The 16,728-nt window shown below is 45.3% G+C and overlaps 1 protein-coding gene across 1 annotated transcript in view; it reads right to left on the bottom strand.

Moving 5' to 3' along the window:
• Positions 1-9,773: 9,773 nt before the first annotated feature.
• The window catches only part of adgra1b (adhesion G protein-coupled receptor A1b), a 234,688-nt gene continuing 227,733 nt past the window's right edge, over positions 9,774-16,728 (bottom strand). The window contains exons 18-19 of the mRNA XM_083774158.1: positions 12,383-12,478; positions 9,774-11,458 (exon numbers count right to left, since the gene is read on the bottom strand). Coding sequence (XP_083630284.1) covers positions 9,904-11,458; positions 12,383-12,478 — 1,651 coding nt within the window. The 3' untranslated portion in view covers positions 9,774-9,903. The remainder of the gene's footprint in view (positions 11,459-12,382; positions 12,479-16,728) is intronic.

The following is a 16,728-nucleotide window of genomic DNA, read 5'->3' as shown; positions in this document are numbered from 1 at the left end:
GCTTGAAGGCGACTGCAGAGTGAGACTACAGTGTACATGACTATCATCACACACTACAGTGGAGTGAAGACACGGACAATGACAACCAAATAAACCAAGACAGCTGTTCATATTTTCCCATGATGTCTGGAGCCCCAGCAGAGTGCTACAGTACATTAGCATACACCCCCCTCCATGCCCTGCAGGCAAACTACTATACAAGAACAACTCAGTGCAAGAAAAAGGGCCCAATTCACCCATGAAGTCAAATGAAGCCACCACTGTGTAATATCGGGTTCAACATCATGCTTCATGCACATAGCCATTACAGTCACTTACACTGTAACCGAATCATTCTCGCCATTGTCGTTATCAGCGACTCCAAAGCCAGTTAACATACACTAGATAGATGTGCACTAATGGTGCACGTGCAGTTGGCGTTGCAGGCACCCAATCAAGTGAAACTCAGACACGCACGTAGGTACACACACACATGCACTACATGTGACCATGCAATCCATGCACATGTCTCAGACAGACATGCAGTACTTGATGGCATGGCAAGTGAAGATTGTCTATAGTCTATAGCCTACCAGTGGTTTTCTACCCTTTTCACATCAAGGACCATTATTTATTTGGCATTTCAGCCACGGACCACCATTTTGATGACATTTAGCCACTCACACCCCAAACTTAGAATATTTTATTGTTGTTTTGCACACAACTCCATGCTGTATTCATGTGGTACCATTAGGAGAGGCAACAGGCAAACGTGGATCAAAATAATGCTTCTACATTCTCTAATTGTGTAGACTTCTTGTAGATGTTTAACAATAATTTAACTCTTGAGAGCTTCAATTGAAATCACCTGTTACGGGTCCATTTGATCTTAGATCTACAGGGGTCCATTTGGTTACCAACTCTCCATCATTTAGCTGGGGACCACCTGGAACCCTCCCTCCCCGGACCACTGGTTGAAAACCACTGGTCTATACAGTGTTGTTTTTGCAAATTTCTATTTTAGTTTTAGTTTTGTCCACTAGTCCCTTCCTAACATTTTAGTCTAGTTTTTATTCGTTGACGAAATTGTCAATATATTTAGTCTTATATTTATTTGGTCATCATAGCTTAGTTTTCATTTAGTTTTCGTCAGTGAAAAAAGGTAGTCGACGAACATTTTTCGTCTTAGTTATAGTCGACGAAAAGAACACTGGGTCTATGGTATACTATAGCGCTGCATAGGGACAGCATTGTCCTTCATTCAGCTTCTATTCACTAGATACGGAGGTCTACGTTCCTGCTCCTGTCATATCCCACTTATTCTTCTTTCATCTTGATATATGGCTTTCTCTCTTTCTCTTCTCTCAAAACCCCTTACTATACTAGTACTATTCTTCATCTGTATTCCATCTCTCTCTCTCTCTCTACTTATTTTGCCACCCTGTCTCGTTCTTTCTTTCTTTCTCTCTCTCTCTACCATCTCCCCTTGAGTCTTGGGTTGTTTTATTTAAGTCAAGGACAACATTAGCATGGCGATCACAGCCTTTCTATCAGCAGTACTGTGTTCACCGGCAAGGCTGCATGCAGGCGGGGCGGGCCTTGTTATCAGAGACGAGAAAAAGAGAGAGAACATGGCCAGGGAGCGCGCACACACACACACACACACACACACACACACACACACACACACACACACACACACACACACACACACACACACACTGTACGAAGAGACAGAGAGGAGGGAAGATAAAGGGCTGGTGAAATGATGTTCTGTAACATCTGTAGATCCCAGGACAGTTGGTGATTACATAAGACAAAACATACTATGTACTCCTATGCAGTGCTGGGAAAAATAACGTACTCAATTGTTTTACTTATTATAGGATTAGGGATGCACAATAATCGGCCCGATAATTATTATTGGCCCGATATCAGGAACTATGACATCATAATTATAGGCCTGATAACATTAATAGCTCCGATAATATTATTGTATATTTATTTTATGTATTATTTTCATATGCTTGCAGTTCTGCTAAATGATTATTTGTTGAATCTGCTGATTGTTTGAATCTGCTGACAAAGCACCCAGCGTGTCATAGGTATGATATACTGTATTTGCTTAGTTCAAAGCTATGTGACCTAAGCAAATAATCAGAAATCGGATATCGGTCATAATTTCATAATCGTGCACCTCTACTTTCCACCACTGACTTCATGGCTGTACTCCCCTTGCATGCCATAATGTTGGTTGCGTTGTGTTGTGGGGAAGATGTCTCCTTCCTTTCCTGGACAAATTCATTGTCATAAGTGTCACGAATCAGGATATCCTACTAGACGGAAGAAACTCAAAATCTTGCCCCAATAAACCGATGTTCAAGAACCAGTTCAAATTGTGCCGTTTTTTAAATGCATTACAGCTATAACAAAAAAGACAAACGACAAACTAAAAAAACATTGCATGGATGCACCTGGGACGTTTCCTCAGTGATGTATCCCAAGGTCATCAGGGTTTCGGGTCTGTCGAACATCATACCCCTCACTCAGGCGACCCAGCCGGGGTGATCAAGTCCCGACTTGAGTCCCAGCAGCTACCCTCGAGGGAATGAGCAAGGCCACACAATCCGTTGGAACTACTCTGCCAGGGCTGGGAGGTACGCTTCTGGCACATGGAAGGACTAGGCTCTGTGCGCTGACTCCTGCCCGGGCCCCTCCTACGTCTCACCAGGTCCACTCCTGCTCTCACCAGGCCCAGGACCTGAGCCGGATTCCTAAGCCGCAATGGTTCCGCAGACTCCACCTGAGCAGCAAGGTGGTGCTGCAGGTGGTGCTGCAGGCTCCGCTTGCGGCTTGAGTGGCCCTCCTAAAGGCCTCACCGAGGGCTAATTATAATACTGCAACTTCTAACGCAAACAATTGGTGCATACGGTACATGGATATAAAACACTATCCACGGTGCACCCTCACAAACTTGCCCATGCATACTCATGCGTGTTTACCAAGGCATTTGTAGTAGCATGAAATTAAAAACGCAGATAATTGTATCGTAAACACACAGCTGTGTCGCTAAAACCAGATAAATTTTTAATGAAACAGATGCCATATCCTGGGCAATTGTATGTACTTCAGCGAACAAGTCGCCACGCCCACCTTTTGTTGGCCTTCTTCCATCCTCCAAACACACACGTTAAAAGTCTCAGTGCTAATTTATCCATTTCTAACTCGGAGAGTACAAAGATTAAACCAAATGGTCCTTTCGGTTAAATGTGCGCGCTCTGAGTTTAAATGACTCAACAGGGAACACGCTTCCTTGCCTCAGAAACACCCTGTATAATTAAAACACATTAGCCCTCATACTCATTATCACTATTCACTAATCACGATTACAACTCATTGGCACCATTTAATTTTTTTTGGGGGGGGGGTGGGGGGTTGGTGCCATGTAACCTTGTAAAAAGAAATAAACAAATAAATAAATATGTACATATAATCTCCAGCTGAGTATTAAATGTGCTCATGCATTTCACAGCCTGTCAGGCCCTGGGTCTGATTTGTGATGCACACAATGACAGTGTGTCTCATTTCCAGGGACATGCATGCTCAGCACGAACGCAACGTGTACCAATGAACACACACACACACACAGACACACACGCACGCGCACACACGACCGCCAGTCAAGTCGAGCCTGCTATCATTTGAGAACCTTCCCTTGGGAGAATATTTTTTTCTCCCAAGGAGAACATCTCAATCTCCATCACCACTGTCAGAAGGAATGTATACAATTGCAAGAGAGAAACGCGAGTCAGGCATTCATACATCCTTCATGATACATACATACATACATTCCTCCATCTCTTTTTCATTCTCCCACTAACGCTCTCTTGGGACGCACGCACGCACGTCGCACGCACAAAACTGTATAGGCATACACACGGAAACAAGAGCAAAATATGTTATCTTTTTCATTGCATGGTGAAAAAATACATTTATTGGAATTCGTGTTGATGTAGAAAAAAGTGAAAAGTGACTTTGTTTGGGTCTTGTCACAGTACCACAGCTGAGAACTGTATGGTGGCAGCAGTGGCCATGGGTGAGACATTGCTGACTCGGCAAGCTCCTTTTTGGACATAATGTATTTTGCGTTTCTTAAGTACCTGGTCTTATTACTTAACTTAAGACCTGGAGGCGTGGTCAATGCTCTTTGGCCACTCAGAATAGCCAAATGACATTGATCACACCTCCAGGTCTTAAGTTAAGTAATAAGACCTGTTACTTAAGACACTGTGTGACACAATGTCTGCTACAGTCAGATGGCAACAGAGATGAGATTAGAGACCTGCAGTACCAAATACACAGTGAAACCACCACCAGTGTTCATTTTAACTCCTGGAGTGTAGATAATCAAATCGATAAGTTGGGTCTATTTGGTTACAATGGCACACTCCCTTAAGTTACAAATGGATAAATTAACCCACTTGGACCACGGCATCTATAATTCAGGGGAGGGGGGTGGCTGGCTCTTTTCTGAGATTTGTGTACAGTTAAACGGTGTATAGTTGCAACTCGGGTCAGTTTCACTAAGACCAGAGGGTTTAAGTGGTCAACACCTAAGGTCTTTATTGTATAGGTCTAATAACAAATAATAGGACAAATAAAAGCTCAGGCTGCTCCGAAGACAGACACAGCACCAGCAAATATACAGTAGTGCACATTATGAGTACGGCAAATATCCTTGAAGCGCCGATCTGTCCCATTCATCGAGTGTGAATTGTGTTTTCTTTGTTTAGTTTTTGTTTGTTTTAGCTGAAGAATTGTGATACTGTCACAAAGACCATTCCCAGTGATTTTCAACCAAGAGGGACCAGCTGCACAAACAACTCTTATTAGAAGAATATTGTGTGATTTAATATATGTCGGCTCGTGGCTTGACTTCAGGTTGACACAGAAAACAGCACGGCCAGCGTTGGAACTGGTTGAGAAATGAGAACACCTGTTAAAGTCATGGTGGCCACAAGTCTGTCAGCAAGCGTCCAAGATGGCTCAAAGGAGCCCTCATACACTGTGATCACTTTATTGGAATGGACAGTTCCTCAACCATCATTATGTTCGGGCACATTTTCAAACATTTCCAAAATGTTTTAAACACAAAAATAGTGAAAATAGACACTTTGACCAGAAGCTCACAATGTGTTGGGCTGTTTTTGTAGATTGGCCATTTTCACTATTTGTCATACGACAAAGTAGCTTAACCACTTAACCCATTCTGACCGGGCACCCATTTTGGTGTTGGCATCATGTTATGCTTTAGCTATTGAAAAATAGCAGATCTACAAGCTCATATCGCGCCACCGAGTGGCGCGATACGAGCTTGTAGGTCTGCTATTTTTGAAAAATCGAAGACACTTTTAGAATCTGATCTCAGGTCAGAATGGGTTAATAATGAAACTGTCAGGATGTAATAGACATTTTTAGAATCTGATCTCAGGTCAGAATGGGTTAAACACTTTATAACAGTTGACCAGCATCCAACAAGAGTCTGTGCTTGGCCGGCCTCGTCCTTTGTTTTCCCAATACACCAAACTCTTTTGCAGAAAATATCCCATCTATATGCTCACAACAACGTGACACATTGTGGGCTTGTAGTACATACGTACTGTACGTACATCAGCTATTTTCACTGAATGTTTGCCAGTTATAAATTAATGTTTGCATAACATGACACATGCCCAGAATAATGACACCGAGGTTCGTGTGGTTCCCCCGGCATCCGTATACGATGAAAGAAAGCCGTCACAGGAAATAGCCGATCTACAAGCTTGTATATGGGCTGTCTTTCCAGTGATGATATTTAATGTGGAGTGAAAACGGAAAACGCCCTAGTACGGAGAACTGGGGGGACTCCGCTCAACAATGTAGGTTTATGAGTCACATGTTGGGGCGCCTATACAATATCACCTGCTGCCCTAGCTCTGGTCCATAGCCCTAACGCCGTCGCATTAGAGCTATGGGACTTTCTGCGATCACATGAAATGCAGACCAGCCTCTCGACTGTAGCGAAAATAAAAAGTACGTTTTCGCTACTCACCAATACAAAGAAGGTTTGTGTGATGACAAACGCCTACTTTCCGCAGTGGACGCACTCTGAGCCACCCAACCACACGTATAAAATGCACTTTTTTGGCCAGAGAAGGATTTCTTTTCACTGGAAGGAAAAAAAGAAAATCATTTTCTAGCCAAAAAGTGCATTTCATATAAGTATGGTGGGGGGCTCAGAGTGTGTCCACCGCAATGCAACAGCATTACAGCTATGGACCAGAGCTACCGCTGCCCCAGACGATGGATTTAACCTCTGTTGACTAGTCTCTACAAAGCTATTAGTTACGTAAAGTTAGCCAAATCTGTGAGAAATCTGCAAAGCAAACGCTTACCAATAGCTTTCTTTACAAATGTGTTCATAAAGGTGTCTACTATCACCTCTCAATTTGTTCCACCCCAACTCCCTTGGGAAAGTTGGGGTAGACCTAGCCTCGATACCCAGGCTTTCATTTCGTCTGCGCGAAAGATGAAAGCCTGGAAAAAGCCGTGGGCTGAACCAGTCTAAAAGTGGGAGTCAACCCTTCCGGGTGGGCGTCGCTCTAAATGATGTGACGTAGCGCTGCACTAGGGGGGAGAGGAGGGGCCGGGGGTGACGGACAGATCGATGAGATCCAATCAGGGTGCGCGCATTTCTGAGGCGCGACCCGCCCCTCTAGACCAGAAATGTCTCTGCTTAGGTCAGGCTAGGGTAGACCTATCATTAACAACCTATGCATGTGTTCTAGTTTGACCCGTCAAACTAGGGTTTTTTCATGATTCTGAATTCCATTGCAAGCATTTGTTTTGCATGAAAAACACTTGTTTTTTTTGCACATTTGACACATTTGTGAAGAAAGCTATTGATGCATTTATTTTGTAGATTGGCCACAAATTTGGCTAACTTTACGTAATTATATGGACTTCATGTCATCATCTTTGATGTCTCCAAGGAAGTCGTTTAGCTCTCTGGTTCTCAACCTGTCTGATGGGGTCCACGAGGGTATTGCATGTTACGATAACGTTAATATTAAAAAAGTGATACGAATAAATAAGAGAGCTTTAAGAGCTCAGAACATACTACGTTAGTGCCAATGTTTTCCGAGGTGGGACACGATCGAACGATTGATCGTTAATTAAATTAAACGTGCTCTGAAAATGAGGTCGAACACTGTTGAGAAGTGGACCCCAGAAAAAGGTTGAGAACCACTGGTTTAGCTATTACAAAAAAGGGAAGAAATACCACATCAACATTTGTGTTTTCTCTCTGTAGAAATCTCTCTCTTTCTCTCTCTCTCTCTCTCTCTCTCTCTCTCTCTGAACACATATTTCCTTGACAAACATGACCAGCTCTGGTAGGCCAAACATGGGTAGTGCATTTCTATTTCAGATGTGACAGAAATCAAGTTAAACAAAAAAAACAAAAATTGCAACAAAAAATGCATTTAAAAACAATGTTCGTTTCTAAACTCAGATACTGAGTATTAATAACATAGAGGTCAGTCTTTTTTTTTCTTTTCTTTTTTTTTAACCATACATTTTTCTTTACATATAGATTTATTTTATTCTTAAATATCTTATTTCTCTTATAAAATAATTAATCAGAAACCAATTCTATATACAGAGGACAAGAGTGCACACAAGTCGGGGTAAATGGATGGCGTGCATGCCACGAAGAAGGTGGGTTTTGCAAGGGCAGGGGTTTGCTGTGTCATACTTCTTCACCACATACAGTATATGGATCTGTTTGTTATTTCCCTCCTCCTCCTGCCACAGTCACTGGTGAATAAGTGGTTCCCTTGGTGAGCGTCATTCTCAGTATCACCATTCATAAAACAAACAAGGCTGTTCTAAATCAATAAAGAGCCTCTTTTATGTACTCTGCTGAGTGGCAATGCTTCAAAGTGATTGTGACCTTCAACGGTAACAATGGGGACTGATCCATACAGTATACTCCAGAAGCCTTGGCCTCGCTCAATGCCAGATGGCCGGCTAAGCTATAGCTAGCCACCGAAATATTGTGGTGTTTTCTCGGATAGGGCCTCGTCCAAAAATAAATGTTATTTTTGTTCCCCCCTCCCCCAGGCCCACCCCCCCCCCTTTTTTGGAATGGAGATCTGTTATTGGAAAATCATATTAGTTGAGAAATAGGCTTAATCCTTGACCGTGAAATGGCACCGAAAACAGGAAGAATAAAATAAAAATAAAATACAATACATGGCATGTTGCAGCAGTCTAATCTGGTCAAGAGACAAGAGACAGTGTAATGGCAAAGGAATTGGCATTGGCTTGCACTGTAATAATCATAATAATAATAATAAAGTACAAACAAAAAAGTAAATAGTAGCTACATTACAACAAATTATGCACACTGTGGGGCATTAAAGGAAAAATAATAATTGCATTTTCTTCCCATTGATTTCAGTGAGTCATTAACAACAATGTTAAAACGGCCTACATTGTTATTTTTCCATTGGTTTTATAATAAAGGGGACAGAACACTGATACAGGGCAAAGGCAGGTTTTTCCCAAGGTGTACCCTCAGTAACGTAAATCTCTGGCGCACTCATGCTCACAACAACACTCGCCGCTTCTCCTAAAGCTGTTAAGTGTCTCATTTTCTTTTTTCTTTTTTTCTTTTTTCTTTTTATACAAATATAGCTTCTTCACGACAACGTATGAAATATCGATTCATCAAATATTGACTTTAGAATGCCTGGGGGGGTGGGGCGTAGGCTATGTGCGGAATACACACACTTGTGGGAGCAGAGTTGATGTGGCACAGTGTTAAACCTTATGATGTACAATGACATGAACTTTCATGGTGTTATAGTGGCGTCAGCTCTCTATTCACAATGGCAATGTCCTAGTTTTTGTGGTCTCCCAGTGCCCCGTACCGCCCCCCGTCCCCGTCCCCCCTTCCCCCCCATAAAGTAACACAACAGTAAAAGACATCGTACACACAGCACAATCAATATCAACCCGGTAAGAGGATAAACTCTACGTGTGTGGATTTCACTGCTCTTTTCGGTTGCTCTTTAATTTTTCACAGCTATCTCTGGCAAGCGGCAATATCTTTGTATATTATTTATCAAAATCTCTTAGTAGATCATATTCACAGTTGATAGTAAGGTTGCTTTTGTCTGACTGGCAAAAATACCCAATGGAGTCTAAAATTGCTGGTTTAAGTTTGTCTAAAACCTGGATGGCAAGAGTTTCTTGAAGAACTGGAGGTATGTCGTCAGAGACTAATGGATGGATTCAGATTCAAAGTGTAAAAGTACATTTAAGCACATTTAACACATATTCATACACCCAACCATCCGTTTTCTCATACATGTACACACACACACACACACACACACACACACACACACACACACACACACACACACACACACACACACACACACACACACACACACACACACACACACACACACACACACACACACACACACACACACACACACGTGTAGTATTATGAAGTGGTAAAATAACATCTTACAAATCTTGACGGAAGAATTTCTGTCCTGTGTCGAATGCCATAGAGAGACCGTAGACATTGATTTCTGTACAGCGAAACAGGACATGTACTGTATGTGAATAATATGAGGACATACAAAAAGAAAAAGACTCTTGATTGTGACGTGTAATTTTTTTCCTTTTTTCTTTTTTTTAATCCTACAAAGGGGGATGGTGAGGGCTTATTTTTCTGGAGGAAAGGGTTGGGTCGAGGCAGAAGGTCTCCAGACTATAGTCTGTGGATACTACACGGTGGTTTCATTCCTCCAGGGCCCGGTGCGTATATTCCCCGCGCTGTCTCCAGACTATAGTCTGTGGATACTACACGGTGGTTTCATTCCTCCAGGGCCCGGTGCGTATATTCCCCGTGCTGTCCGACGTGTACAGGAGCCCTTCGTGAAGGCCCCCCTTCAGGATCCCGTTGTTCTGATTGGGCGGGATCTGGGGGTAGGATTGTCTGCGCGGGCCGGCGGCGGCGGTGGCTGTGGCCGCCGCGGCAACGTGCATCTCCAGGTGGTGATGCGGCGCCGCCGCCGCCACCAGGTCGTCCTCCGCCGCCGCCATTTTGCCACAGCCACACAGAAAGGTCCCTGTGCTGCCGTCGCCCCCGCCCGCCTCCGCGTGGCACAGCGTGGGGAACAGGTCCGCCTTGGAGCAGCACATGTGCCTGTGGCAGGGATTGTGACACGCCAGCTCGTGGACCGCGCTGACCGAGGCGGCGGCACACGCGTGGCCGCACGCGTGATGCCCCGCTTCGTGGGGGGCGGCGGCCAGGTGTGGGCAGAGGGCGTGGGCCACGTGGTGCTCGTGCGTGCTGCACGGGCTGTCCGTGTGCGAGCTGTGCGGGCTGCCGCCGTCGTCCACGCTGGACGGGATGTGATAGGCGTACTCGCGCTCGTTCCCCGGCGCTCCTCCTCCGCCGCCCCCACCGCCCCCAGCCCGGTGGCGACCGAAACGCGAGCGGCCCTTAGTCCTGACGCTGCTGCCCTTGAGGCAGCGGTGCAGGTGGATCCCGGGCCGGTAGCCGCCCTCGGCCTCGGCCAGCAGCACGTGGGCGCTGGGCACCGGCTCCTCGTCCATGATCAGCTGCTGGCTGTGCAGGGCGGCGCAGCACGGCGCCACCACCGCGGGGCCGGCCAGGCACGTCTGAGCCGACGGCAGGGGAGCGTGTTTGCAGTGGCTGTGGCCGCAGCCCATCAGGGCCTTGCTTCCCGGGCACCCGGGCGAGTCGTTGTGGTGGCAGTGGCCGTGGCCATACCCACCACCACCGTGCCCCGGGGTGTCCCCGTTCACGTTGACCTTGGGCCGGGCCGGTCCGCCGGGCCCCTGGGCAGCGCCGCCGCCGCGTCGTCCGGGGCAACACGAGCACCAGCAGTGCCAGACGTCGTCGCGCTTGGCGCAGTGGTGGATGAGCACGAACAGCCCCAGCGTGACGGAGAAGGCGCCGTACAGGCAGCTGAAGATCATGTCCAGGAAGTGGCCCTGCGTCACGGCCAGCGCCCCGAAGGTCCACGTGGCCAGGAACAGGAAGAGGGTGAAGGCGGCCGTGCGCACCTGGGCCTTGAAGGAGTGCTCGTTGGCCAGCAGCGCGGGGTTGATGGGCACTCCCGGGCAGCCGGCCGGGCACTGGCCGCTGCCCGGCGGGTGCGTGGCCAGCGCCCCGGGCTCCGCCGCCGGCCCCTGGATGCAGTGCGTGGGCACGTCGTGGACCGCCAGCCTCTGGTGCTCCTCGCTCAGCTGCTTCAGCTCGTACTTCTTCTCAGGGTGTCGGCGCAGCTGGACAAAGGTGCACAGGAAGTAGACGCACGTCACCAGGACGATGAAGGACACGGGGCCGAAGAAGGCTCCCAAGCTGGGCTCCCACGCCATCCAGCAGCTAAAACACGCACGTGCGCACACACACACACACACACACACACACGACACACCAGACACGCACAGGCGCATAAGTGTGCACACATACACACACAAAATGTTAGCTTCATCATTACAAAATGACCTCTTTAAGCTATTTAGTAAACACATAAAAACAAACATACATGCCGGGTTCATCAAACACTAATAAATCCCCCTTTGAAAATCAGAATGGGTGGAGGCGTGTGTGTATCTGCCTGAAAATCTGACTCAGGCAATCGAAACTTTGTTTATGGCGATCATTATCCACATATATAATTAGAGATACATGAATGTCATTAACAAAGTCACCGACAAGATAATACTGTAAAACTACAAAAGTGTGCTCCTTGGACAGCACAGTTCTCCACCAGGCTGTGTTGCCTACCCAGGGCCCGCAAACTGTGGCCACTTGGAATGGGATCCAAAAAAATCTAATTTATACAGAGATTTAAAAAAAATTGGGATGGAGGTCCTTCCTTGGCTTAGTGGGAACGAGCGTGCAAAGTTTCCAAGCAATCGGACGCTGCATCATGTATTGATCAGATGGCTAAAGAGATACTGTGTATAGATTTGCGTGCGGTTTGGACAAAATCTGTAGGAGTAATATTTGCTCTGGCCTTCAGGGAGTAATCATGCATGCACAGTTTCACAACGATCGGTCCAATGATGCTGGAGAGGAGCTGTACACAGACAGACAGACGCACGCACGCACACACGCACGCACACACACACACACACACACACACACACACACACACACACACACACACACACACACACACACACACACACACACACACACACACACACACACACACACACACACACACACACACACACACACACACACACACACTTTGGACAACAATGCTCTGGCAGTTTGACCAGGGGTGAAAGGACTTACTATGGCGCTTGCTCCCCACTGCCATAGTTGTCAATATTTACAGCTGCGGTGACGCCGCAGATAATGAGAGGGACTCCACCACTCACTAAATAAAACCTGAGGGGGGAGAGAGAGAGAGAGAGAGAGAGAGAATGCATTATGAATTGTGATTTATAATCCCTTTTCTTGAAAACAGTAAAATTTAAAATTTTGACCTTGACCTCTTTGAGGCAGCCTACCAAGTTTCATGAAAGTTCTCAGTGGTTCACAGTCAGACAGACAGACCAAAGTTATTATAGATTACTTTTTTTTATCAGTTTTAATTTTTAAATTTTTTGAGTTTGTTTGTACTTTTCAGTTAGTTTTAATTGGTTGTTAAAGCTTGTTTGCTACTGTAGTTTACTAAATACGTAATTACGTATTCAGTAATTGCAACCAAAATACTCGGCTTATTTATGGAATAAATTGACATAGCGGTAAATAGACATAAATGGACATTTTCTCTATGGTTTTAGATAGTTTCTGTTATATTTTCTTTCTAAACTCGTTTTAGTTCTTTTGTTAGTTTTACTTAATTATATTAACCTTGAGATGCACACACACACACACACGCACGCACGCACGCACGCACACACACACACGTGTTGCCCTTGCATTAAAATAATCTTAGGCAACGACAGATGCCCTGGTGATAATCTATACGCCTCATTTGGGATACTAGACCTGTGCCCCTCGGCCAGAGGAAAATGGGAACGCAAGTAACTAGTTTAATGACTTCATTCCTGTGAACGTTTTCTCTTGTTTTTCGTTTTAGTGCACCTTTGAAAACCATAATAACTTGCCTTCAAACGTTCAATGACGAAATTTTAGAGTTTAGTATTGAGTTTAGGAAACTGTCAAAACTCCGGAAAATTGAAGTGCTGCTAATAGCAGCACTTCAAGACAAAATAATGTCTTGCCAGACATTATTTTCAGATTTCAGAAGTTGTTCAAAGACAAGTGGTTTCATTAAAATAAATGTCAGTACGGAAGATTTACTGAGTTGGAGTATGATGAAAGGTTTCACGAATATTGTACTTGATTCATTACCCAAAGCACTAGAATACATTGTCTATAATTTAATGTTGGAGCTCCCATCTCTCTTATGCAATTAATTGCCGCCTCTGCGATTTGGAAATTGCAGCAGTTCATATTTAGATTCATTATTTTTTTTTCCAGGCGTACCATGTACATCACTTTGACAGAAACCACTTGTGAGTCAATAGAAGGTACTCTACAGTATGCTTTTGGGAAAATCTGCTGCCATGTGCAAAACAACATCAATTTACAGAGGACTTTAAACACAACAATCTAATCTAAATTAATCTCACACGCTAGAGAAATCAATGTGATTGCTCCCCCCCCCACCCCCTCATTCAATTGGTTTTAGAACCTGTTGCACTTGTATTATGCATTATTATGAAAAGTATATTTGAACTTCTCCACATGCACGCATTTTAAATTAGTTTTGTACAAGTGTGGGAAGAACATCTTTCTCCGAAGTAGCCGCAGAAAGAAACCCAGTCCTTTGCACCCCTCCCCCTCCTTCCACTGCCATCCTCACTCTCTCCTCCACTCTATTTCCTCGTCCGTCCTTCCTTCTCAATCTCAACCCTCTGTCAGCACTCTAGCCTTTTTTTCCCCCTTACCATTCCATCATGGTCTTGGCTTCTATTCTGTTTTCCTCTCTGCCCCCCACCCCACCCCCTGTCCTCTCTCCATCACACGGCAGCCATCCCCGAAATTCAATTACAATCAAGATGTTTGTCTGGGCCTATAGTGTGGGGGCGAGGGCGGGGCATTGCTGGCCTGTCAAGTGTCTTTGCGAGGAGCGGTTTTCCCCCCCAGGGACGCCCTCCTCTCCCCACCAGAAAGCCATTTACACAGCCGTCAGACAGATAAGGCATAAATGAGAAGAAGTGGTGGATGTTAAAGCCTCCATCCCCTCACCCCCAGCATCCTCCTGCTCCATGACCCTCATTCCTTCTTGTCTCACTTACAGTACAGTGTGTTTTAACAGCGGGCGACAAGCCTGACATATTTTCCGGAATTAAGTGCGTTATTTGTCTATGGAAGGGGTTCGCAAACTGTTTTGGCCCAGGTACCATTTGGGGGGGGGGGCGAATTTTTTCCAGGTACCCCCTCATCCTCGCAAAACCGATTTGCAACCTTACATTTAGATGCCATTTAGATGCCATTGGAACTATTTGTATTAAGACTTTTCAATGAAAGTCACAACACATTTTCACAATAGCATAGATGTAGACCTATTTGACAGTGCAGAAACATAATTGCCTTCCTTGATGCATCAATTAAGCGTCAACGACCATCAGCTGGTCACAGTCACAGACACTCGGCCTCTGCAGCGCTCTAACTGAAAGAGACTGCATGGAGTCTGTTTCATTTCTATCCAAAGGCCCTTGAATGAATAAATAAATAAAAACCCTGGCTATGCGACCCCCATGGACCCCACTTTGGGAACCACTGGTCTATGGGACCTGGCAACTACTGGCGATAGCAGGCCAAGAGGTGATAGTCTGAAAGTGGGCGGAGGAACGTCGCCCGAAAACATGACAATATTTTATCTTTGGAGGACATCGTCCGTCCAATCAAATGTATGTGTTGCTTTGTTTACCCTCCACAGTTTACCACCTATGCGAGGACATAGATCTGACAGCAGGAACGCCCACTAGGAGATTTGTATCGCCCAGAGTCGCCGCCGTTCTCCCGCTGTTAAAACGCAACCTGTGATTAATTTTTTTGGCTTTTAAGACCTTTTTATTACCTAAAAGAAAGTAAGAAAGAAAATAAATAAGACCATTACTATGCATCAAAATTAATCAACAAATGATACTATAAAAACTGGGCGACAATTGTGTGAACAGCCGATCTACAAGCTATAGCGTTGTGAGCTGCTATCTTCACAATATCAAACAAAATGTCAAACTTTAATGTATACACACATGTAGATGGATCCCTGTACTCTGTCCGTGCATACCTGCAGGGGCAGATGCCCAATGATGCACACAGACACACAGCAGACAGAATGCATGCGCAGTTGTGCTTCTGAGTAGATTTTGCAGCAGCGACCGTCCAATATAAATAGACTCTGAGTCCATACCCGGGGTGGGGTTGGCGAAAGGGCCTTTCCGTGTGGAGTTTGCATGTTCTCCCTGTGTCCCCTATAGGGCAGGTACCCTCACAAAAACATGCAGTTATCCTGTTCGGAGTAACGTGTTCCTTCCACGCGCTACGTCCGGCCGGGGAAACTCTCCCCTGTCAGGTGAAAGGAAGCAGCTTGGACTCCTCATGCATAGAAGGAAGCATGAGTTCAGTCCGCTGCCCCCCCCCCCCCCCCCCCAGGTTGGCAGAGGAAGTGTACCGCCCAGGATTACAAGTCCACAATTAAAAATGTACTTGCGTAAAAGTGCAAAAGTATTGGCAACCAAATGAACCTAAAGTAAAAGTAGTCATTGTGCAGAATGTCACAAGTTTTCAAATGTATACAAATCTTTATAAAATAGCAGATCGACAAGTTACCAATGTATTTTAGCCAGCAGCACTATAGTACCACCACCCTTCCCTCACCTGACACCCCCCCCCCAATTCTCTCTTTCCATGCACTGTCCCCTGTTCAGTGTCTAATGCGTTGTCCTTTCTCTGGAATTGGCCCAGGATATACTTAGAACAGCTGGGGACGACTCGCGGTCACTGGTCAGACAGGGCAACTCTCACGGGCAAGGCAGGCAGCGAGGCTGCTTCTACACTAGTGTATGCAGTCAACCTATTAGACTAAAATAAGGGGTTCAGTTGGGTTTTAAGTCAAGCGTGAGCTTAGTGTGACACTGCAGTAGTTGACAGGTATGAAGGCCTTGGATTTATTTTCATGCTCATTGGTGGACTGCTACTGTATATGGCTGGTGTTGGCTTCTATACTGTGACCGCAGAATGATATTTGAGTTTGGCAGTATTGGTCTACGCTTTTTTCTTCTTCTTCTGAGTGTGCACCTCAACAGAATGGCTAAGCACTAATGCCCAGGTGGCCTACATTCACAATTGATTTCTTTCTCTTTTTGGTGTGGAAAACCTAGACTAAAAATAGCACTAACCGGCGTTCAAGGAACGGAAACAAACAATGTTTTACTCTGAGCGGATATGAAAACAGAAATGAAATCATAACTCGTTCTGAACAAAAAAAGTTAATTTGAAATCTAAACTGTTAGTTTTCTCCTCCTTTCTCATCCCTATAATATTTAACAATAAGTCTAAATTGTCTCCATCTGCAATTACGATTTCTTTCCAAACTCCCAAATATCTTTGGGATCCTC

This window comes from Protomyctophum parallelum (genome assembly GCF_964188405.1).
Source record: "Protomyctophum parallelum genome assembly, chromosome: 10".
Taxonomy (NCBI): domain Eukaryota; kingdom Metazoa; phylum Chordata; class Actinopteri; order Myctophiformes; family Myctophidae; genus Protomyctophum; species Protomyctophum parallelum.
Note: the sequence above shows the minus strand (reverse complement) of the source record. Positions and strands in the feature narration are given on the sequence as shown.